General features: G+C 37.7%; 1 protein-coding gene across 1 annotated transcript in view; it reads left to right on the top strand.

Moving 5' to 3' along the window:
- Positions 1-24,276, top strand: part of ANKS6 (ankyrin repeat and sterile alpha motif domain containing 6) — a 43,999-nt gene extending 19,723 nt beyond the window's left edge. Inside the window, 11 exon segments of the mRNA XM_053988303.1 lie at positions 392-602; positions 1,177-1,226; positions 2,231-2,434; positions 4,980-5,145; positions 7,204-7,373; positions 10,654-10,843; positions 12,219-12,335; positions 14,725-14,792; positions 16,073-16,189; positions 16,958-17,054; positions 22,445-24,276. Of these exon segments, the coding sequence (XP_053844278.1) occupies positions 392-602; positions 1,177-1,226; positions 2,231-2,434; positions 4,980-5,145; positions 7,204-7,373; positions 10,654-10,843; positions 12,219-12,335; positions 14,725-14,792; positions 16,073-16,189; positions 16,958-17,054; positions 22,445-22,494 (1,440 nt within the window). The 3' untranslated portion in view covers positions 22,495-24,276.
- Positions 24,277-24,767: the final 491 nt, after the last annotated feature.

The raw sequence follows: 24,767 nt of genomic DNA, 5'->3' as shown, positions 1-24,767 counted from the left end.
GAGGTGCCACTCATTGCTTCCAGAGAGAGTAAAAATCGATGGTGAAATTGGAAGTTAATGGGAAAATTAAATATTTTCTATGTAGCTGCAAAAATTCCCTATTCAAATTGCCCTAATACTTCTGTCTACTTTGGCCTTCCAGGTACTGTGGAAAAACATTTTAAAATATTTTCCAGGTAAAAAATAAGGGAAGAGATAATTATTACACATACAGATTACACTGAAGGATTCTGTTGGTAATTGCAAACCACTTTTAACATTGTTTTTTAGCTTATTTCAAAAACTCCTTGGTAAAATTATCACTTCTGTAAGGATTGCTTAATTATACATCTCTTTTCCTCTTTTTTTCTTTTTGTTGGAACTAAACTGTTGTGTCTTCTTATCAATCTAGTCCTGGTGGAGCAGGATGTCCAATCGATTCCGCAAGCTGAAGTTGACTCAAACATTGCGCCATGGATTTCCTTCTAATCAGTTTGTGCCTTTTCCGGATGAGACTGAACCATCATTAAATTCCACTATAAAAATAGCCTCACAGAGTGATACAGACATCTCTGGAAACCTTGAAGCTGCTACAGCTTGGAACACAAATAACAAAGCTAGTGGTAAAGGCAGAGTTGTCTTGTGGGAAATGAGCTCTTGTGGGGTAGTCAGGATGATATTATTTCTGATTTATTGGTTTAGTTCTGCTTTAGCTTAATATAAGTGAAAAAATGTATTTGTAGTCTGTACAAATAGAGATGTTTGTACTCATTGTTGATCATGCTGAGTGCAGTAGCATTTAAGCAGGAAAATACTAATATAACCATGTTACTGTTCTTTAGTAAACGCCATTAAATTAAGACAGGTCACTGAAAAGTGTTAATATCTTCCATAAACTAATTTATGTAATGAAGACCAATTTATTTAAGCAATAAAGAAATAATTCTGAAAAGAAAGAAATTGGAAAGCCCAGTTTGTACATCTACTGAAATTGTACAGCTCTCCATGAAAATCCCCCACTATCTTCAATGCAGAGTAAGACTTGGCTTAACTTTAGCTGAAGTGCATGAGAGTGTCACTGGAAATCTTCATACTGTGTGCATACTGAGGATAAAGCTGTTGTTTGTTTAAAAACCTTGAGCTAGCCTTAGAAGTAGAAACATGTAAACAACAAAACATAATTTATGTATTTTTCAGGTGCAAACACTGTGAAAGGAGGAAAGGATGATGAATTACTGACAACTATGGTACGTTGCAGTGTTCTTGGTGTTTCAGCCTAATTCAGAGGGTCATGTAGCTCCTATAATTTTTACAGTTTTTTGCCTCCTGTCCAAGTTACTTCTAGAAAAAGATGGTTGTAGTCACTAGACATGAACTGATAGGCTTTGACATACCAGTAGTTCTTAGACTAGGATCTACTACAAGTCATGTTATGTGGAAGCCATACTGACCTCTTTCAAGAGTTACCCATACCTTTGTTTGATCAGCAATGAAATAGTAAAATAGCTGCTTAGTTGCTGACAAGCAGTATGAAGTGAGGAAAACATGGAGGAACGTGGTACAATGGAGGTGTGAAATTACTAGTAGAGGCAACCATGAAATATTTAGTTTGGGAGGTGTACTTGTGTTATTCTATTTCTTCTTTTCTTATGCTGTAGCTTTATATTCCCCTGCAGCTTACTCCCTGGTGATGTCATTAAATTTGGCTGGTTATTATCTTTATGTTCTTTTGTAAGGAGTTTGAGTTCTTTTGTAAGAACTTTTGATATGACTGGGTGACAGAACTCCAGGGAGCAAGATCAGTTGTGGTGGTTTTATCTCTTTCTGCAGTACGCATACAGCAGGAACATGCAGTTGCTCACTGTTTCCAGTCATCCTGTCTGGGAGTACAGAGAGGACTACATTGTTATTTCTTTGGAAATTGGTTGTTATTCTTGTGAAAGTCAACTTGAGCAATATTTTGCCCAGTAAAGGAAGAGACAGTTTCTGCACCTTAATAAGCTATGTTCATTGTATCAAATGAATAAGCATAATACTGAGGGGTGCCACAATGTTCATTGATTTTTCTCTTGTTATTATGTATTGTATTTCTCCTCAAATAGTACTTTTGTGACTCATTTCTATTCTGTTTAAATGTGTTTTCATCTTTTTGCTTAACTTAATATTTTGAAACGACGTCACCAGGTCCCAGTAAACTTTCTTAAGAAGTGACTCTTTCCCCCCTCCCCCTTTCTTTGTTCCCCTTTCTCAGCTGAGGAGTAGTGCTCCATTTACCAGGCTGCCCACTGATAAGCTAAAAGCAGTGATACCACCTTTCTTACCACCCTCAAGCTTTGAGCTTTGGAATTCTGACCGAACCCGACTCAGCAAAGATGGCAAAGCTGAACAGATGAGAACTGCCTGGCCACAGAGAGCAATCAAGCATGATTTTAACAGCAGTGGGAACTCTGATATAGTAAGCAAACTAAATGTGTACGAAAATACTGTGTTTTGCCCTGGCCCTGTTGACTGGTGAGCCACTCTGTTTCTGATTAGAAATTACTTTTAACCCACTGTTTCAGCAATGACTTGTCCTTTTAAGCAGTGCTGCTTAGGAAGAATGCACATCTGTATGGAAGGAACATAATGAAACAAAAGTTCTGTATGAAATGAAACGACTCTTTCTTAATTTGGTTTGGTTTTGGAGTTTTATTGATTTTGTTTGGTTTTTTGTTTTCTTGGGGGGTTTGGTTGTTTGGTTTGTTGTGGGTTTGGTTTTTTGTTTTTGTTTTTGTTTTTTTTTTTTTTTTTTTGCTTTTTTGTTGTGGTTTTTTTTTTTGTTTTTTTGTTTTTTTTTTTTTTTTGTTTTTTTGTTTTGTTTTGTTTTGTTTTGTTTTGTTTTGTTTTGTTTTGTTTTGTTTTTGCTGTTAACCAGAACCACCAACAGTGTGGTAGAAACTGCTCTGGTTTGAAAAAAGGACCAGAGACAGTGAACAAGAATGACAGTTGCTCAGTTTTTAGGAACTGAGGAAGAGGGAAGAAATATCAGTAAGACCAATATACAGACATAATATTCTGAAAGATTAGCAATAGATAAAAATGTAGCAAGTAGTGATCAAGTGGACTTGAAGGCACACAGCTTTAAACTGGAAGTACTGTAAAACTGGAAAAAGTCTTGATTATTTCTGTTTTTTTATAGAAGGAGCTTCTTGCCTGATTCTACCATGTTTTCAGTGAAGATGCAAACTAAGAGAAAAATAGGTGTTTTGTCTTGAGATAAGAAATTAAACAACCTTGACAGCCTTCTCTTTCATAGTTGGAGAAAAAGGAGAAGTACTTCCTCCCCTAACTTGTAGACTGTAATAGCTAGATGTAGAGAAGATCAATCCAGAACTGTGTTTCAATGTCAGTTCTAGATGTGGGACAATGAAGACATTTAGGAGGAATTTTTTTTCTCTTTCCTTTTTTTATGTGGACGCTAGCTTAATACCAGTAGAGGTGATTTAGGTGGAATAAGGCAGACTAAGGAAAGTGACATAACAAGAAAGTAACCGTTTATAATCACAAAAAAGATGGTTGTAATAACATAACTGGATAATTGGCATGTGCATAAAGTGAGGAGCAGGGAAAGTAGGGGAGGACTAGCCATCAGTCCTTCTGTGAGGAAAGAAGGGTCTTGCTTGAGGGTATGGAAGTGTCGGGATCTGTGATATTTAAATGCTCCCGAGATTGTAGAAAATCTCTGTCTTTCAGCCCCGCTGCCAAAGAAGGAGTCATAATTCGTCTGTGCTGGTTTTCAAGGTTGTTTATTTCTTCTGATCTAAAATATTTTCTCTCTGACCTGCAGCAGGTCTGTCTCACAGGACAGCATGCGGGGCTCTGCCCCTCAGTGGGATATTACAAACATTATATACTAGAAACTACGTGTGCTATATTTACAATAACGTGCCAATATCTATCACCCATATTGAACAGTGTGTCCCCAGCCTAAACCAATAGAGAAATGCCAACACCACAGTGAAACATGGAGGGCATGAAGAAGAAGAAAAAGGACAAGGCACGCCCAATTTTCCTCCGTCTTGCCCCCTTTGACCCCTTATCTAGAATCCTAAAATTCTACTTTTGCACCCGTGCCACACTAATTACTGCTTATATCAAACACTCAGAGCTTGTAATTCATCCTGTAAGATTGAAAACTCTTTTCCATGGATAGAGGTCAGAGACAGTTTCTCTCAGGGCTCTGTACAGGGGGGTTCCTGACCCCCTGCCAGGATCCCAGACCTGCCAGGGCAGCCACAGGGATGCCCTGGATTCCCACATAGAAGGAGGGAAACAATAAGTCAGAGATGGAAGAAGTGATTTGAGCAACAGATACAAAAAACTTTAAAAAGCTGAGCTGCAAAAGCTCATATGTCAAGTGGTTGTTAGTGGCCAATGGTGTAAAAGCAAAAGAAATGAAGTAGGATGTGGCTGAGGATTTGGGTAGTGTATAGCTAGATCAGTAGTGCCTCACTTAATAAAACTCAATAAAGTGGTGCAGCTGCTGCAACTGGTGGAGAGAAAGTTTATATCACTTCTTGCAGCTTAGTTTGTAAGAAACAAAGATAGGATGGATGGGAAGGTGGTAGCTGTTTTGTAAGATGGGAGAGACAAAGCCAGGATTCTGCAGGAAAGAAATTTCGCATGGGATAATTTTTTTTCTTCTCCACTGCTCGTAATACTGTGTATATCATATCTCAGGTGCATCATATATGCTCATTTTTGTTGGCCAAAGATTAAGAAGAATTAATGGCTTAATGTAGTGTAATTTATTTTATTGAATAAATTTATTCAGTATATAGATATATTTATATAAGTATATATTCAGTATATATGTATATGTAGAATAAGATTCTTTCTGATATCCCCTTTGTTCTTCAATGGAAGTTTCAGAACTTGGGGTAAATAAAATAGCAGTCAAAGTTTGCTCTTTATTTTTCTCAATAAAGAAAGAACAAATTATTTTTCATTTTGTTTTCCAGACATCTGTTAGCAAAGGTACTAGACCAGTCAAATTACCAACATTTGCAAGAAGACCAGCATCTCCTTCAAATTCCAATAACTTCAGCCATTCTCCCCATTCTTCTGGTGGATCTAATAACATTGCAGGAATTAATAGGCATGGAGGAGAACTGCATAACAGATCAGGTACCATTTTTAATAAGAAAGTAATTTGTATCTGATTCAGTAAAAAAATTAGTGTTTGTGATGATGGTAGAATATACTAAACCTTTTCTGAGCACTCCTACTATTGTAGAAACAAGGCTTCTGTAAATTTAGCGGACATGGGATTGAACTTCAAACACCTTCATACGGGAAGAAGAGCATCACATCTGTTACAGAAGTCTCAGTGGTCAGCCCATCTCATGCAGATTTTACTGGATCACCCATGGTGAATCAGGTGGATGCTGGCTCATTGCACCATGTGTGTCTGTCATGGTTTGACACTGGCGCAATGCCAGCGCTCCCATGAAAATACACCTTCCCAAATAAATGCTGTGAGATGTTATCAGGAACAGAGCAGAGCAGGCCCAAGCTTAATAACAAAGTTAAAAAACTTTATTAAACTACTACTACTATAGAAGACACACACACTGAATACAGGATGAGGACCCTCTAAAACACCCCTCCTCCTCCCAATTCCCAAAACAACCACCATGAAGCATCACCCGGGATTCCTGATCAAAGTACCACCCTTCAGATAATCAATACTCAGTCTATCAAGGGAGAGAGGAGTCTCTCTTGTGCCATAGACTTCCCCCCCACCCCCCCCCCCCTGCCAAGGAAACACAATTGCCACCTCCTGTGTTTCCATGTCACACATGGCAACCGCCCGGAGAAAATCTGCCAGTGTGACACTCTCCTTTCCATGTCACAGTGCTCTCACCACTGTGCATGGACAGACTGCTCATAGGGTTTCTTTTCAAGGATGCTTTGCAAAGGACTAAAGAAAAACAACAGTTCAGTTTCTCATTTTGGGACCACAGTCATCCCCCCCATTTTCTTCCTCCCCTGGGGCTGAGGGTCCAAGAACAGAGATCTTCTTCTCTTCTTCTTCTCTGAAGACAGAGGGCATCACCACATTCTCCTCAACTTTTCTCTGCTCACTCCACTCCTGTCACTCTCAGCTGCTGAAGCAGGTCTCTTGGTTCACCATTGCATCCCCCTAAAAATGCAGTCTCTGTTGCAGGAGAATTTGGTTCAGTCTATGGCTAACAAGAAAAGTCCAGCCAAAAGCTACTCCATCATCTCCTCCCACCTAAAAATTCCTTCTTCTAACATCTCAGGTCCCAGACTGTCTTTCTTCCACTACAAATCGAAGAGGAGTAGTATTTTACAAAGCCCTCATTTCCCAGAAAGGGTTAAAAGTTCAGACTCCCTGGACGGCTGAAATCTCTGCCCAGCATTCCTGTCTCCCACGCTGGACATCATCCCCCCCCCTTTCTCCTTCTCCTCTGCTGGCAAATTTCCAGGTGCCGTCAGGCCCTCTGTCACTTTCCCTCTTGGTGGGGGGGACAAAGGCATCTCCGCTTCTCTCCACCCTTCCGTCCGCAGGAGCTGGCTCGGTTCCAGACCTTCAGCCCCTCGGCCTACCTGGACAAGACTGCGTGGCTTCCACTCCCCCACCCAGCCCATGGCTGGGCAGGGGAGAGTCTGCACTGCACTCTCTGAAGATGGGAACCAGAGACAGCTCCCCTGGGAGTTCTTGCTTCTAACCCCCTGTGTTCTCAGAGGCGTGTCCATACTTTCAGTGGTCACTCCAGGTGCCAATATCCAAACCTGACCACTGATTGGTTTGACCCAACTTCCCGAAAAAAAAATTCACTTCCATGTCAAACCACGACAATGTCATAGAGCTGACTCCTATGCCTGTTGCTTAATTTTGTTTGAAATAAAAAACAGTTCTCAATTAAACAAAAGCTGCACACATTGTACCTGGTAGTTGTTGAAGATAATATGGTGAAATGGCTTATGAAAACTATGTCCAAGGGTATGAAAGTCAGCTCTGTGTGTATATAGACAGGGCTGGCTTCCCTCTTCTGCTACTGATTTCTGTTCTTTATTCTGGAAGCTGCTGGAGAGATCTGAACCTTGCAATTGTCTCATGCTTCAACCAGTTTTTAAATGAAAGTAATTGTTTGAGAGTTAACAAACATTTCAAAATTATGGTTTCCTTTACTGGGTTTATTTTATTTTTTGTTCTAGGTGGCAGTGCAGATAATGTTTTGTCTCAGATTGCAGCCCAAAGAAGAAAAGCAGCAGGCTTACCTGAACAGAAACCCAGCCAACAGCATAGTCCAGTCCAGTCAGCTCCTTCATCTACTGTGTCAGATTTGCAGTGTGCTCAGATTGTTGGCAATGGACAAGTTGTAAAGGTAATATTTGCACTCCACATTGGCTAGTAGGTCATATCTCAGTCATGGGTGCTCAGATTGTTGGCAATGGACAAGTTGTAAAGGTAATATTTGCACTCCAAATTGGCTAATAGGTCATATCTCAGTCATGGGTGGCTGGTGCACAACATTGCACAGCCAAAAAAGAATGACCACTTGTTAGTGGAAGTTTTTCTGCTCTACAAGTCTTACTGTTAAGTGAAAGTTCACAGAGGATGAAACCTAATAATAAAACATTACTTTACTTTATTACTAGTTTCACTCTATTTTAAAAAACAGTAATTGTAATGCTTCATTTTAGGGTAGATCTGCACTCTTACGGTTTCTCATTATTTCTTTCTATGGACCAGATATAGTGTTCTATGTTAGTTATTCCTAGATTTTACCCTGAAGTGGTATAGTTAGTTTCTCTAACTAGTTTCCCTTCAAAGGCTCAACCTGAATGTAGAGTATGACATAATTTGTACCAGGATATGGTGACCACAACAATATGCACATAACCAGTCTGGTCCACTGGTGTTGTCATCACCAAAGTCGGGTTTTGCACCTGAGGCCGTACTGTTAGTGCTGACTTATCTATAAATTCCCTGGAATAGCTTTGTTCTCACGACCTGCACATTTTTGTGCATGTACTTTGAAGTTCTTAACTGCTTTGTACAACATTTTTAATGGTTAAGGTTTTAAATCTTCACGATCTGCAGAGACACAAACTAGAAAGCAGCATCATAACAGAAGATGTGACATGCTATTGAGAAATTGATGGGTTTATTTACATTGGGAAACATTGCATTTCAGAGAGCAAGAGAAGGAAAACACAAAATTCGGGGTTTATGTTCTAATGCCTTGTATTCTGGAAATGTTATAATACGTGAGCAAGAGCAAAATCTCTCCAGTCACTTTGTCTCTGATCTGTCAGTCCTGATTCTGGCGGGGCTACTGGTTGCTTATCAAGATGAGATTGGGAGCTAAAATTTCTAACTCAGCTGGAGCACCAGAGTCTAAGGATTCATACCAATTCTTTGCCATATGGTAATCTTTCCTCTCTTTCTATCCTGTGTAACTGCTCCCTGAGTTATAACTTATCCATCTCTTTTTCCTGTAGACAAAACCCTTTTATCATCCTCTTCCCTCATTAAAGTCTTCTCTGCAGAGCAGCTACCAAATGCTTTTTCTTTCAGAGGTGGTCTGACCAGTATGTTTTAATTAAACTCTCAGTATTTCCTCTCAGTTTGTTTTTAACTTGGAAATAATTTCAGAAGAGCTTCTTGTGTGCCCCCCAAAAGTCTCATTTTTCTCCAGTTATATTAATCATCCCACCAAGAGATAATACCTGTGCTTGTGAGCTTTGGGCTGCAGATCCAGTGGTCTTTTGTTGCAACAATGCTGCCACTAAGAAGTTAACCTGCTGTTTCCACTCACATTAGGGGATAAAAAAGTAGTGAAGTGCAATGTGCTGCAGATGATCTTCTGGAAAGGCTGTTCATTGTACTGCTGAAAAGATTTTTAAACAACATTTATACCACTGTTTTGGAAAGGCTTGAAGCTTTTTCATGTGCTCTTTGCTTAGATGTCTAGACAAGTTTCATTCTATTCACTAGTAACAAAACATGTCATAGTGTGGATCTCACTACAGATATTCAGGTATCACACAACTGAGGTGATTTTCAGATATTTCTGGTGGGAGAACACAATCAAATATGGATCCACACTGGCTGCAAAAGCTGACAGTGTGTTATTGTAATCAGCAATGCAAATGGTGGAAATTTAATGTCTATATCCATTGAGGAATGGCTTGTGTCTTCCCATTAGGATCATGCTGTCTAAACTTGGAAATAGCTCATCTAAAAATGTAGTGATATTACACTGATCAATTTTGCAAAACTTACCCATGAGGGGTGAGATGGTGCAAGCTTTAAAGAAAGGAAAAGAAAAAAAAAGAATAACATATTACAGGACGATGTAATTTAAATAAATGCAGACAGTGTGCTAGGGAGGGAAGACCATTCTGCAACACAAATGGCCAATAACAATTTCGATGGAAATTTGGGACAGAAAGTTGAAATGAGTTCATGATGCTCTTCAAGGGGCTCTCAAGTTTGTATCATACTACATTACTTCTAGTCAATTCAGTGCAGGGCTAAGGAAGTATTACATTCTGACATAGGATATAGTAATGGAAGAATGTTACCACTCAAATGAGTTTTATCTTTTAAATCTGCATCTTTTTCATTAACTAGAAATGTTCCATTTATACCACAGCACAGAAGCAAAATTGTAAAGACAGGAACCACTGTCATTCTCATTTCTTGCATTGTTACCTAGATCAACTTTTTTATCAGTTTGTTGTAGTAGCCTGAGTGACAAAAGGTATTTAAACTCTGAATTCAGGAATCCAGTAAAAAATCACCTTCTTTTTGGGTCATACAGTGCAGACATCAAAATGTATATGTAGATCAAAGAATTTAGGAGATGAAGTGCATTGATGGTTTTTGGAAAAGACTGTTGATATGTGTACATATATATATTCTTACTACCCATTTTAACTCATGTATTTTCCTGTTTTCCATGGCTACAAATGTATTAAATATTTGCTAAATTCTTAATAAATCACTTGACTCCTGTTAGGTAATAATAAATTTGAGGATTGGCTGGAAACTTCCATTCCAGTGCAGCAAGGGGTTTAATGTGCCCAAAACTTAGTTTGTGCTTGCTACATGTTCTGGTTAATCCAGCATGAAGTGCTACTATAAATTAGTATCTGTTTTGAAAATCTTTAATTGAGACTTAAATCTCTGAATGAAAATCCCTATTTTCAAGTCAAAGTCATTTACTTAGTTTCTGTTTTTAAACTGTTTTCATTTCTAATGCAAGTTTTACTTCTGCTTCTGCACATTCCAAAGGAGGTGGGAAAGTGAGTGAGAGACTGTGTGGTGCATAGGTGCCACCTATACTTAAACCATGGTAGTCCTTTTAGAAAAAGAAAAATTGTAGTGTTTGTGAGCAGTTTTTCTTTACAAGAAATAATTTTCCTATTACAAAATTGCAGCCTTAATAAATGTATTTTTCTTAATATTTTTGAGATGAGAGACTTCAGTCTGGGATAAAATCACTATTGCTTCTATTATTTCAATTCAAGCAGAAACTTGTTGTGACTACATTCTCTCAGAAATGGTACACAACTTAAGTAATATTGAAGCGTCATGTATAGGTATACATTTTTTGAGTTATTTTTTAACTCAAATGACTCTATCATTAACTGCAGCAAAAACTGGAGATGAACAAAAGACCTCCATCTGGGACTTCATCTACGTCTAAAAGCACATCACCAACTCTCACACCTTCTCCATCACCATCCCCATCTCCTAAGGTTCAAAATGCAGAATCTTCTGTCTCTTCTTCTCACAGACACGCCAAGAGCAACGGCTCCAGCAGTGGTACCATTACAGAGGATGGTGAGTAGCTCACTGTAATTACTTGAGATACATTCTTCCAGAATAATATGTGTTTAAAGCTATAACTATACTGGACTAGTGTGTATCTGCATGAGAGTGAAGTCTCTCTTCTTTATTATTGTGTTTCTTACAGTGAGATTGGTGTTCCTGCACAAACTTCCTTTTTCTCTCCCAAAACCTGTGTTTCTTTCCATCTACAGAGAGACTGGTATCACCTCAAAGCTAGCATAGAATATTTAGGTCGGCTACTCTTACATGGCCATATTTTCCCTCTTCATGGCTTAAGTCCTGTTTTTCACCCTTTGCTGAGGGTACAAAATGCACTTTGTCCACACTAGAATTTTTTTTCCCTTAGTAAATGCAGAGAAGCACATCACTACAGAGATATATTTTTCATCCTTTGCAAGTCATAGCTACATGAAGTTAAGAGCTGTAGTGCATTTATTTTTCTGAATCGTGAAAATAACCTTATTACAACCTCTTTTTAACTTAAAATCCTAAGAAAGAATGATGATGTTATTACTTTTCCAGTAAGATTAGTATCTTTAAAATTAGACTTTCAGGTCTAGATTACAACTTTTTAAAAGTCATTTTACTGCATTGGAAAAAGGGTATCAACAACTTTGTTTTCTCTTGTAAATATTTCAAAAAAAGTGAAGAAAATTAACATGACTTAGAACTTTTAAAATAAGGAATGGAGGGACTTTGTACTATTTTTGTTGTTTCTGAGATTGTCTCTGTTGATTTTGGTTTATTTTCACTTATGCCAGCTGTGTCCATTAACACTAATTCCATTTGACACTGAAGACAGGTGATACTTGACCTTCTTTCTGTCTTCTTCTCATGGCTTAGCTGTAACATATTCTAGTGGCTGCTGGAGCAAATCCTTTAATGTTTAGTGCCATTTTATAATGAGATCTTGATAACATAAGTGTTGCTGATTTTGAGATGCATAAAAGCAGGAGAAGTCACTGTTGGATAACAAAGAGAATTCCACAAGCCATCAGCTGCTCTCATCTCAGTCAAGCTCGGTTTTGTGACCGTGCACTAATGCCAGGATTCTTTGAGTTCCCTAGTAGCAGAGAAAAGGTTGTTTGTCAGAAGGCCAAGCAGCTCTGGGTTCATTGTATTTGTAAGCTTTTGTAGTTAAGTGACCCTGTAATTCAAGGGCTTCTCTCACTGATGTTTGATTCAGCAGCAGCAGTACAAATGCTGATATGCCAAGCAGTAATCAGAAGAATAAGTACAGAAGGTCTGCAGTGTTACCTTTTCTTTCAAGTGAACTTAAATGAGTAGGAAAATTGATTTACGTTGACTGTTAGTGTGAAGGAACAGTAGGCAGCAGCATTCAGAGATGTTCTTTGTTTCTTTTTAGGCAACCATTTGGTGGACCATCAACAACTTGGCCCTATTCTGAGATCCAGTGATGTAGAGAATTATGAAAGACAAAACCATGTGAGAGTAAAAGAAGGCTCTGAAAACTTGGAGAAAGGTAATCTTACCTTACTGCTATGGAATAGTATAAAAGGAGGTGCTAAATAGTAGTAACGTGGCAAAAGCAGTAAGAGCTCCAAGAACCTTAGCTTGCTCCAGGGATGGAGGTAAGGAGACAAGGTAAGTGTAGAGCAAATAGAGTGGTAAAGCAAAGGACAAACTTGTTAAGCAAGAGTTGTAAAACTGAGAGGTTTCAGGTTTTGTTCAGCCTTAGAGTAATAGTACAGGAACTGGAAGAGGGGTAGAGAAAGAGAAAACATGAAGGGCCTACACCTGAAAGCGTTCTCTGTGTGTGAAAGGTGTTTAGTGTTACAGTTGTTTATGACAATAAGACTAGCTCAGATACCCTGAAAGTTTCTTCCCATATCATGGCCTACAGTTCTAAGCACAACAGCATGATGAAAAATGAGAAAGGTAACTTGTTGCTGTTCTCTCAGACTTCTTTGTTTCCACCCGGCTCCTTTTTCCTGGGGCGCTGGCCAGGAGCTTCTGGGAGCGGTCGGAGACAGCAACAACCAACTTTGGGGTTCGTTTGATACAGACAGAGCTATTTTGAGAGTGCTACCATGACCGAGATAAAGAGACTCAAGAGATTGGACACTTGTGTGTCATCCGAAGTAGGTTGTATTTGCTCGAACACCGCACGGACAAGTGATGGCGGGAGAGGGTTGGATCACAGCCTTTATAGGGAATATAAGAGATAAGGTAAAACAAATAGAAAAATGCCCAGTATGAATACATCACAGGAAATCCAATGGGAATAGCTTCAGGGGGAAGGGTAAATACACATAAAAATACAGAATAGAAACTCCACATTCCCGAAACGGAACTCCAACTTCCGATTCACAAAGCTTTCTGCTCCTTCTGCATAGCCACGCACCACCACAGAAACTAACAACCTATAAGAAAAAAAAATATTAATAATATACCTAAGCGTCATCTAATGAGAATTCTGTTTTCTTTCTCTAAGATGATATTTTTCATCCAACAGTATGGAGAAGTTCCCATCATACATTTCTAAAACTGTTTGCCTTTTCCCGTGGATTAATGTCAGGGTACTAAAGCTTTTACTCTAAGACCACATCAACTTAGGCAAAGCATACCAAGTTAGTTGAAGTTAAGGTAAAAAAAAAACCAACAAAACCCTAGCAGAAAATAAGACTCAACTAGAATTTTTCGCTTTAGTTGTGTGTGGACTCTACTATGTAAAGAAGAAGTCTTCCAAAATAGTACATAGAAGTGTGTTTATCTCAAGGTACTTGATGTCTTTTGAGAAGCTTAGAATATGAGATTCTCTTTCACGTTTCTAGTGATGATGAAAGAAAAGGGAAAGTCAAAAGACAAAGAAGTGAAATAAATGAAAGCAAAGTATATTTGGTAATCGACTAGGGATGTCTTTAAAATGAAAGTGAGTTTATATGCAGAATATTAAATACAGTTTTGTTTTATAATGTAATAATTCATGTTCTTTATTTTGACTTTGACTACTTAGTTCAACTGACTACTTAGGTACTTAAGGGGAAAAAACAGTTAGTTACTCATGACAGCAAAGTAATAAAAAGAAAACTTTAGCTGAGAGATGTAGTGTGTAATTAAGACAGGTAATGTCATGTTATTCTGAAAGTGCACTTACACTTTTTAGCTAAATTTTAAATGTGTGGGAAGAGTCACTGCAACACACATAAATGTGCAACACACATAAATGTGTGGGAAGAGTCACTGTGGGAAGGTCCTGCAACATTTAATTTCCTTAGGCTTTTAGAGGAAAGACAATATTCAGTGCTCTTAGCCTTGGGCTTGTAAAACTTAAATTCTGTCCAGTTTTCTTAGCTGGACTTCAGCTGTCTGTGTTCAAGATGTCTGGATGTTGGTCATGTAAGGAGAAGAGGGTTCAGAAAGGCCTGTGATGTATCAATGTTTTGAATGAACAGGTGTGTGGTTGCTTGCTCTACACTCTGCCTTCCTGGATGATGACACAGAAATATGCCTTTCAGTTCCTTGCCTGCTTGAGGAGTTCTGCTGTCTAACCTGCACAATCTGGATCAGCCATCTGGGGCCAAGCACCTGCATTTTAGGCATTGGAGTGCCTTAGTTGCCCTTACTGATTTGGTTTTGTAAGATCCTTTTAATGAGGTAGAAAGGGTGATACAACGGTGTTTATCCTAGCAAGGTAAGACTAGATGGAATTACAATATATGTAAGTAGGTGAGGACAGAGTAAGCCAATGTTTCAATTTCTGATGGAGAATAAATGGGGTTGGTTTTTTCTTACCATAAATGACTGTGAGAAATACAGGCTTTAATATATATTTTCAGTTTATAATGCTGAGATCATTGCAATATTTTCTAATCTATGGGGTTGACTTTTTTTTTTTTCTGTTACTGCAGATGAGCTGACTGGCATCCTTAAAAAATTGTCACTTGAGAAATATCAGCCTATATTTGAGGAACAGGAGGTATGTCTTTTCTAAAAGATTTTTTTTTACTGTTTTAATGAAAGTAGGGTATAACACATTGCATCAGATTTGTGATCCAGAATCAAGTTCTACAACCATTCCTGGACGCAGAGAGAACCTTGAAACATGGACCAAGTGATATTTGTGGTATTCTCCAGAATAATGGAAATAGCAGAGCTTTTTACACTTAACCTACAGCTTTTGTATACATAGGGTTTTTTTTTTTTCTCTCTGTTGTTACACTCTGCTTTTTCTATATATGTCTGTATCCAATGTGGCTAAACAGTTCATAGAACATACTATATCATCCCTGGATTCACAGCTGGAACCTCATTTTCAGAAGAACAAGGTGTGAGTCACCGAGGTAGCTGCTTTATCTTCTTTATCTGCTATGCATAAGCAATAGGAGAATTAAATTGGGGATCGTAGGCATAATGGTAGATGAGAGCTGTGACATTGACTCAATGAAGGATGCAGTGAAAGGAAATGTTGCTGAAAATAAGTAAAAGTAATTCATTATAGTGTTTAAGGCAGGATCAGATGTGAGCAAATATTGTGTGCTTATTTGGTCAAAGAAAGGGTAGTGAATGGACATGCAGTTAGTTGACATTGCTACAGAGTTCAAAATCCAGCACAAGCCCAGACAATTTAGCTGCGTCACAATATATTGGGTTATTATTGTTCCTCTGCATGATAGGCAAGTGAGCATTGTGTAGAAATTAATATGCTTAGTGTGTGAAGGTTATATCAATATGAAAAGTTTCAGATATTTGTTCTTATCACAACCTTATGGATATGTTGTTATAATAAAAAGTGATATATGAACAAATCCTAGGTTTGTCTCAGGAGACACTGGAAAAGTAAACACAATATTCTGAAATTCCAGAAATACTTAGGGGGAAAGGGTGAAGAAAAGAGAGAAACCTTAGGTTAATTCAGGTAGCTGCTACTGTAGGCAGAGGAATTTCTGTGGAGACGATATAGTCTGTATTAATAGAACTTGATGGGAAAAGAACTCAAAATCCATTAATATTTTGGATGTACTATCATGATTAGTTGAATGATTAACAGCAGATTAGAAACCTTACAACAGAGTAGTAAAGTGTGTACCATTTGGTGGTGGTAATTCATTAGAAATTCTTTTTGCACAATATTTACATTAAATCTATACAATTTAAAAAACCCAACAAACCACTGTAATTACTACCACCTGTAGTAATGAATCTTTGCGTAGGTAAATTTATGTTACCTTTTATTTAATCTTTTTTTTTAATATGCAGGTGGATATGGAAGCGTTCCTCACACTTACTGATGGTGATCTGAAGGAGCTGGGTATTAAAACAGATGGATCAAGGCAGCAAATTTTGGCAGCTATTTCTGAACTGAATGCAGGAAAGGTACACTTTACTGTACATAGTGAATTATTTCAAGTTTTTGTATATAATTGATTCAACATACATTTTGAAATTCAGTTGCAGATGTTAGTTAGAAAAGCTAAAATATTTTTTTCCAAACGTAGTGTTTCATGTATTTGACTAGTAAAAAGTCTTCCTTTGTGGCACATCCTGTTCTCTTTCAATAACTCTTTCCTAGTCCAGTGAACAAGCTACTTGTAAACTTGAGCAATTTTAGAATTTCTGAATATTGATTTCAGCAGTGCTAAAAAGAATCATCTGGCTGCAATAGTGGAGCTAGAGAATGCAGTATAAGAGGAAGGGTGTCCTATGGTTAACATAACAGGTTTTGATTCCTCTGTGATCAGATGAATAGCGCTTCTCTTCTTGCTTTTTTAGATTTGAGGTCTGTGCTCTCTGACAGTGGAAGTTAAGACAAACAAAATACAAAGGCAATTTCCCTAAGTCAGTATCAACAGTAGTGATGAGGCTAAAAATTAGGGGAGGTGGATGATGTTCCATACAAAGATATGCCATAAAGATAGAAAGAAAATAATGAAAGTGTTTCTATTGTTGTCTGATAGTTTCAGGAAAAGATTACTACAAGGTTTTCTATATATGTCTATAAGGTAAGGATTTGTTATTATTTCTGATAGTATACTGAACATAGACACACATATTGACACATTTGTTGTGTACTCTTAATATAAAAATTCATTTTTTAAACAGAAATTTAAGAATACCTTATTTTATTTTATTGTTCTTTTACAGGGTCGAGAGAGACAGATTTTACAAGAAACTATACACAACTTCCACTCTTCCTTTGAGAGTAGTGTTAGTAACACACGACCGCCTGGTCATTCCCAATGTAAGTAGCACCTGAAATTAATTAAAAAATTAATTGCAGGTTGAATTACAGAATCACAGCATCAGTTAGATTGGAAACACCTCTGAGATCATACAGTCCAACCTGTGACCCAAGATCACCATGCCAATCAGACCATGGCACTGAATGCCACATCCCGTCTTTTCTTAAACACCTCCAGGGATGGTGACTCCATCATCTCCCTAGGCAGCCCATTCCGATGTCTAATCACTCATTCAGTGAAAGAAATCTTCCTAATGTCCAAATGTGTGGATATTTTATTTAGTACTGGCTGGAAGACAGAATGTGACAAAAAAGCCAGTTAGCTGCTTTCCTGGCTAATGATGTATGTCTCTTGCTGAGACTGTAGAGATTTCAGTATAAAAAGTAGAGGAATCTGTAAGATGTTTATACACCCTTCATTACTATCTGAAATAAGGATAAGATTTTTGTTGTGCATTGCTAAACACAGAAAATCGATGTAAGTATAGCAAGCCAGAGTATACAATACACTGTCTATAGTGTCTGTATGTACATATGTAGTATCAGTGGGAGGTGTTCCTGTATGATACGTAATTAACTTTAGCATCCTCTTTACAGGAGACACTTTAGTATGATCAGGTAGAATAAATATATTCAAGATTTATAATTTAGCATAATGATTTAGGCAGCTATGTTAATTATATATTTATGTATATATGCATTTAGTTATTTTGCATAGGTGATATTTTTATATGAGTATCTGTAGGTGGTTTCTTTGGAATACATGTATTCCAAGCACCAGTGTTATCTGCTAGCCAAGCTGGAGAAAGTGCCTTTTAAAATGTACTGTCTGTAACCAAAACATACAGGAAGGTGTTGCTGACCTGTAATAATTGAATACATTTCCTACACTCTCAGATATAAAAACTGCAAACCTCTGTCCTGCCAGCCACCTGAAACAAAGGCAGATACTCATCTGTTACTGCAGATTAAAGCATTGGGCATAATATTCCCACGTGTACTTCTGTATCCATGTTTTAGTAGAAACAACGAAAGCCATTGAATAGCCTTGAGAAGTTCACCATGTTATAAGTGCTTCTTCTTCAATTGTTTATTTTGCTGCTTTCATCTGCTCACAAAATAATTTCATTTGTTTAGGGGCTATGTTAAATAATTCAGGTATTGTATGCTTTAGGAAACCTTAATAATGAGCTAGTCCCAGTTGTTCCAATCTCAGTCAGCTGCATTTCACTAGATATGTGAAAGCAGGTGATAACTGTTGACCTACTGATGTCTTGGGGCAAACTGGGAATTGCTGGGGTAGTTAGTGAATGTGGGCTACTTCCAGTATTCTATGTAGTCTGCTTGACTGAAAGCCACTATCAGGTGTCCCTGTATGCTTTGTGCAACTTTCCGTTCTCAGCATAGTCAGCATGTGTGGGAACTTCTGGATGTCTCTTGGTAAGATCCCAGACCTGAAGAGCCTCTTCTATAGGTATTACTAGGTGAGCAGAAGCTGTATGGGATTTGATTACATGGTGCAAAGAACTGGAATTACTCAAGAACCAAAGAAGCATAGAGGTGTAATGTATCTCCAAGCAGCTTGCTGACCTGAAGTGTCTTGAAGACATCAAAGGACAACAATGGTGGCTCAGAGTTGGGAACAACATCCTTTTGTAAGAATGGAGGCAACAGTTGCTTCTGTTGAGCTTTTGACAAGAGGCTGCAAGAAGGCTGCTATCAGAGATTTGGCTTTTGGGTTTTTGTGTGTGAGAGCTCCATGATACAGATTTGGCTGTGAAACAGAAACAGAAGCACTAACAGAGAAGAGGAAGAGAACATGTAGCTAAAAGAAGTTTCTGCACCAGGTAAGCTGCTTTTTATTGTAAGAAGTAGCAGTGGAATCCTTATGCAGTCTCTGGAACTTGAAGTAATTTCCAGGAGTGTGTAATATTTTAGAGCATAAAAGCAGCTGTACCAAGGCAGATCCAAGGTCCATACAGTTGTGTTCAACTTTTTCATCCAGTCTCATCTGACACTGATTTGAAGAGCTGCTTGCTTTCATTTGCTGTGAACTTGCCATGTCCTGACTTCTTTGCTTCATCGTACTGGATCAGAAGATACAGTAAGCAGTTGTTTCCTCTTCACTGCCTCCATGCCACTGATGATTTTACAGATCACTGTGATATCCTTCTTCATTCATGGTTTTTTTCAAGGGGAAGGCTTATAGGTCGCTTTGTCATTCCCCATACCATAGGTTTTCTAACCTCTTTTCCTTTTCTGCTATTATCTTTTCAGACTTGGGAGATACCAGCCTAGCATACAGTATTCAATATGTAGGCATATTATGGATTTACATGACAGACTGATGTTTGTTTTTCAGTTGTGTTCTATGCTTTCGATTCTCTTGCCCTTTTCTAGTTATTTCTGGTACTTTGCTGTGTTGGCTATAATTGAAGACTGGATTGGTATTAATTCAAATTAACCTCTTACAACCCAGCTGATCTACTGAATTTGAGCTCACAGCCTATAACTTTATGTAAACACACATACATCATGTTTTCCATTTGCCTTACTTCATATTACTTCATATTTAGCTGCACCAGATTTTGTCACTATCTTATTGTTTAGGCACAGATGTCATATGACGTCTTTTTGCCAGTCTTCTCTTTACCTTTCTTTTTATTTACATGGATAACTTAGGAAGGTTTTTCCTTTCACTCTATATGCCCTTTCAAAATCATCTATTGAATATACTGTTCATATCCTGAATATCCTCATGCAGATGCCTATGAAATACTAGTGGTCAATCTCTCTAGTATGGAAAAATCACTATTTACTACAAACTTCTGTCTTCTGCCTCCCTAACAAATTATTTATCCACACAAGAAATTTTATTTTTACCCTGTGGGTTCCTTGTTATCTTAAGGGCTAATCTTGGACCTTGTGAAATGCCTTGTCAAAATCCAAGCATCAAATATCTACAAGACTGTTGGCACCTTCAAGGAATTCTAGTAGGTTGGTGAGGCAAGACGTCTAAAATCCCTTCTTGATTGTTTCCAACAAAATTTTAGATTGTTACAGCTTTTACTAATCTCGTTGGTATTAATGTCCACCTCACTGGTCTGTTTCCCTACATTTCCTGTTGAACCATTAAAAAGATTTGCATCACTGTTATCACATCTCAGTTATGTGACAATTTGAACAACAACATGTGTTCTGTACACAGCAGAAGGATTAAGCAGCTGAACTGCTGCTTAATCCTGCTGCTTTTCTAGGAAGTCTGCCTTAGAAATTTGCTATTACTTGCTTTGTGTATTTGTTTCATATTCTTTTTTGCTAGTACTTCCGGTTAAGCTGTCTTGGACTCCCACATAAATGTTTCTGAAATGGAATGCTTCCACCCCACCCCATGCCAGGGACACTAGGTTAGGCTGTGTGAATTCCTTGCTCCAGTCCTTGCCTGACCTGCATAAGGCAGAGTAGTGTAAATGATTCAGAAGTTACTGGACATCCAATCCATTAAGTTTGGAGGCACTATGAATTCTGAACAGGCAAACAGTATTTGCATAGGGAATGTTGCCTCCATCTCTTTTTTTTAATGGAAATTAGTTGTTCATTTTTAGAAAATTCTGATAAAATTATTCATTCCAAGAGTGAACATTTTGGCAGATTTTGACACTTTGGTGGTTCGTCTACATCTTGGAAAACTGACAATGCACCCTGTCCATGGTAACAGAAACTACTAGGAAGATATGCTTCTTTATAGCCCAATGAATGTGTCCAGCAAACATAGAATTACTGTACTGCTTTGCCATTTAGAGCAGATAACCAGCCCATGGAGGCATGAGGCAAAATGATGCTTTGAGGAACAAAATGTCTGGATCCTTTGTCTGGATTCCAACTTCAGTGAAACAGCAAGTGGCAGCATGAAGTCCAGCTTTCTGAGAGAATGGGATTTAACAAATAATATTATCCCAGGAAAAGTTTCTGTTTGTAGTTTGAGGTGACCTTACAGGATTCTGGTAAAAAAGAAGATTGGACTTTCTGAATGCCTAGTTGCCAGGACTAATTGTTTAGTTTACTTTGGGGGGCTGTGTTAAGATTCATGCTCTCATTAACTGAGTGCAATCAAGAGGTTGAATAGATCTGGCAGTGGTTGGCAGCTTAATTGAAACAAATGACACCAAAGAAGACAGAATTGCATTTCAACACAAACTTGCCAAATCATAAATGAAAAGCTGAAAAAAAATCATGTGAATTCTTAATGAAAAAAAAAAGGGGGAGGGGGGGGAGAAAAGCAAATGAAATCATTTCCTCCAGAAGAGCAGACATAAAATCTTATGTGCTAGTGATGCTAGTTACCATAAATACGTAAGGAAGTGTTACATGTTAAATCCTCTGCTAAAAAATGGAAACACTTCATGGAAGTTCCCTTGCCCATTTATGGCTTGCAACAGAATTTGCCATTTCTGCAAAAATGACATGAAAAATGCAAGAGAGCATCCCAGGTTTATACTCAGAAGGGTACAATTTTTTTCTGCTGGGATATTTCTTAAACTCATTATGAAAAATTCTATTAAGATTGGTTGGAGGTAAAGCTAACTATCAGTTAACTTAGTTTGCCTTTTAATGCCAAGTTTATTGAAATGTTTGAAAGAAAAAGATCAGCCTTGTCACTTGGTACAGGCATCCAGCTACTCTCCCCATCTAAACAACACTTCTGATAGGTGGAAAGAAAAGAGAAAATCCAAACATCTGGCAGGGGCAATGAACAAAGCCAGGAGATAGATATCAAAAGAATAAACTGAATATTCTCCAGACAAAAGTTTAAAGGGAGAGTAGCTATACCTATGATGAAAAAAATAATATGGTGTCATTCAGTCTAAAGTTAGTGGAAATTCTGGTCTTCCAGTTTCTTTTTATATATTATAGTATGTTACATATATTAATAGATACATACGTATCTGCAGATACAGAGTTGTTTGGGTATTTATTTTCATTTTTGGATTCAGACTCAAAATTATCAAGTGGAAATTTTCCAGAGGAGGGAGCTAGAGATTGAAGAGACAGAACTAAAAACAGGAGCAAAATCAATACAGATTTGCATATAAAAATCATATAGGATTCAGATAATTGCTTACTGGAAAGGTGCACATTGAGAAAAGAGGGATACTGGAAACTTTGTGGCAGTTTTCACACATGAGTTTGACTTTTTATACCTTCTCCTTCAAGGAGACAGCTTAAGATGAGTAAAATGAATTACAGGATCTTACTTAGATACTGATATAACAAGTACATTGGGAATTGTGGGCCTGTTTCCAGTAGTTGTGGAATTACTGTCTTGTTTACAGCTGTGAGTCTTGCTGGTTGCATTTTTTCAAACTTCTTTTTTTTTTTCCCTCTTTCAGCTCCTGGCTGCTCTTTAAAACCACAAGAAGCCGTTTCTTCTAAAAGGTAGCTGATGGAACAAAAGTGTGGTTTTATTTTATATGATGAAGTTTGGCATCTGACTAAGTGAATCCATACAAATCCATACAAATGAAAATTTGAAAAGTTAGTCCTGATTACACTGACATAGGATTTTCTGCAGTAACATGCTTAAAATACAAAACTCGCAGAAAGGCAAAGAAAATAATAAAGAGATTGCCTCTATAGTTCAACCTAAGTGTTGAATTGTTCAAAGCATCAGTGGTGTGAATTTAAGAAGAGCAAAGTCAGAAGAGCTGGAAGAATGGATGAAAATGCAAGAAGATGGATGTTTCATTCCACTCTTGCCCATAGATGAAGAACCCATGGGAGACCAACATAGGCACAGTCAAGAGCAACAAAAGCATGGAAGAAGGCAAGAAGGACATCACAAATTGTGACCTTTCTACATGGGGAAATACATAAGCTGAATATGCTTCTCTTGATTGTATACAGGTAAAGTAGTGTAGATTGAAAATGTAATGATTTAATGGGAAGAAATATAAAGGAGAAGTAATGCTGCATTCTTCAATAACCAAAATATACTTTATCTATTCAATATTATGAGGTTAGAACAGCAGTAAAAGTAAAAATACCTATTTGTAAAAACAGCACTTTATTTGATTAAATGTGTAATCTCTCACCAATATTTAAACAGAAAGAATGTTAAAATATTGCTGACTTTTTTTTTGAGAATAAAACCATTTACGTGATATTGGCTGGGGTTTTTTGAATAGTAACACTAGCATATCCTTAAAAATACATTTTTGTAACTTGATTTTGTAGCAGTTTTGAAACAAAATTTACAGTAATTACAAGTAGAAATAATTTTTTGCTTAGTAAATATAATTTTTGTTAAGCAGTTAAAATGCAAGTCATCAGGAATTAAAATAGAATTCATCCGAAGCCTCTGACACTATATTTATCTTTCTGAAGACTCAAGTACTGCAGATAAGGGCAAGAAGATCTTAGAGCCCTAATTACCTGAGTGCCCTCAGTATATAACTAAAGATTTTACATTTATCCATGCTTCTCACTGTACTGATAGCTCATGGCTGCTTTTTCTGCCTTTGAGAGGAGGTAAGTTTGAGACAGAGTCCTGTACTGTGTGTCTGTGTGTCAGGGCTGGCACGGGCAGCTCTTTAAACTCTATGTAGGCGGCGGAGGTCTGGTCAGTACCGTCACCAGGGCCTCAAAAGCCAGCATCTCACTGGGCTAGACCAGAAGTTTGATTCAATTGTTCAGACCTCCACTGGCATTTGCCAGGCTCTAAGGCATCCAAAGCACCCAGAAGGGATGCCAGACATGACACTGCATGAGGGTTATGATCAGGTTATTCATGGCAGCCACTTGCACAAAGAGACCATTCAGAGATGGGGACTGTAATTTCATTGACTTGTCCTGATTTGTCACAGACTTTCCAAGGTGAATGCTTTTTTTTTGTTGTTCCTGTTTACTGTTCATGTTCTGTGCCCTCCTTTTCAGTTTAAATGAAAATCTTTGTTGGCAAACTTTGCTTACCTCATAATGAAAAGTGATACCTTCTGAGTTTTACCAAAGAAGGAAATCCTACAAAAAACAATTCTTGTTATGATTCAGTCTAGCGTTATAGGCTTGACTAATCTGGAGTTATTAACCTATGATTTTGCTGAGGAGTACTGTTATTTTACAAGAAGCTTTTATAAGTTTCTTTGAATTTAATTTTCTTTTTCTGTACTTTAAGCATTAATGAAGGTCTGATTTTAAATAAAGATACTTTGTTATCTGGAAATTATTCAAGCAGTCATCTATAGTATTTCTCATGCTTCAGCAAATGCCTTAGAAGCCAGGTACTTTCTCAAGGGAATAACTTGGTTTCCAGAGTGAAGGGGACCATAAGAGTTATTGCAAAGAGATTTCTTTAATACTGAGATCAGCTTAATTTACAATTGCTTGGCTTGTCTGACTCTGACACTAATAGCCTCAAACTTGCCACTTTATTTTATTTCAAAGCCCTCTTGGCAGTACAAGGGTGCATTTAGTGGGAACAGGCTTTGTCCATTAAAACTGAAACTTCTTGTGCTATATTTAAAGCTCATTTGGAACACTTAATTTCCAGTCTCTCAGAAGTTTGTATTATTGAAATAAACTGTTAATGCAATGTCCTCCTTAAAGCATCACAGCAAGGAATTTTTTCAAAGCAATTTTTGCCACTTGTCATTCACAGCATTCCAATGTGCATTAAAACTTAATGGAGTTAATATGCAGTCATAAAAACAAAAGTAA

The sequence above is a fragment of the Vidua macroura genome, chromosome 1 (genome assembly GCF_024509145.1).
Source record: "Vidua macroura isolate BioBank_ID:100142 chromosome 1, ASM2450914v1, whole genome shotgun sequence".
In the NCBI taxonomy this organism is placed as follows: domain Eukaryota; kingdom Metazoa; phylum Chordata; class Aves; order Passeriformes; family Viduidae; genus Vidua; species Vidua macroura.
Note: the sequence above shows the minus strand (reverse complement) of the source record. Positions and strands in the feature narration are given on the sequence as shown.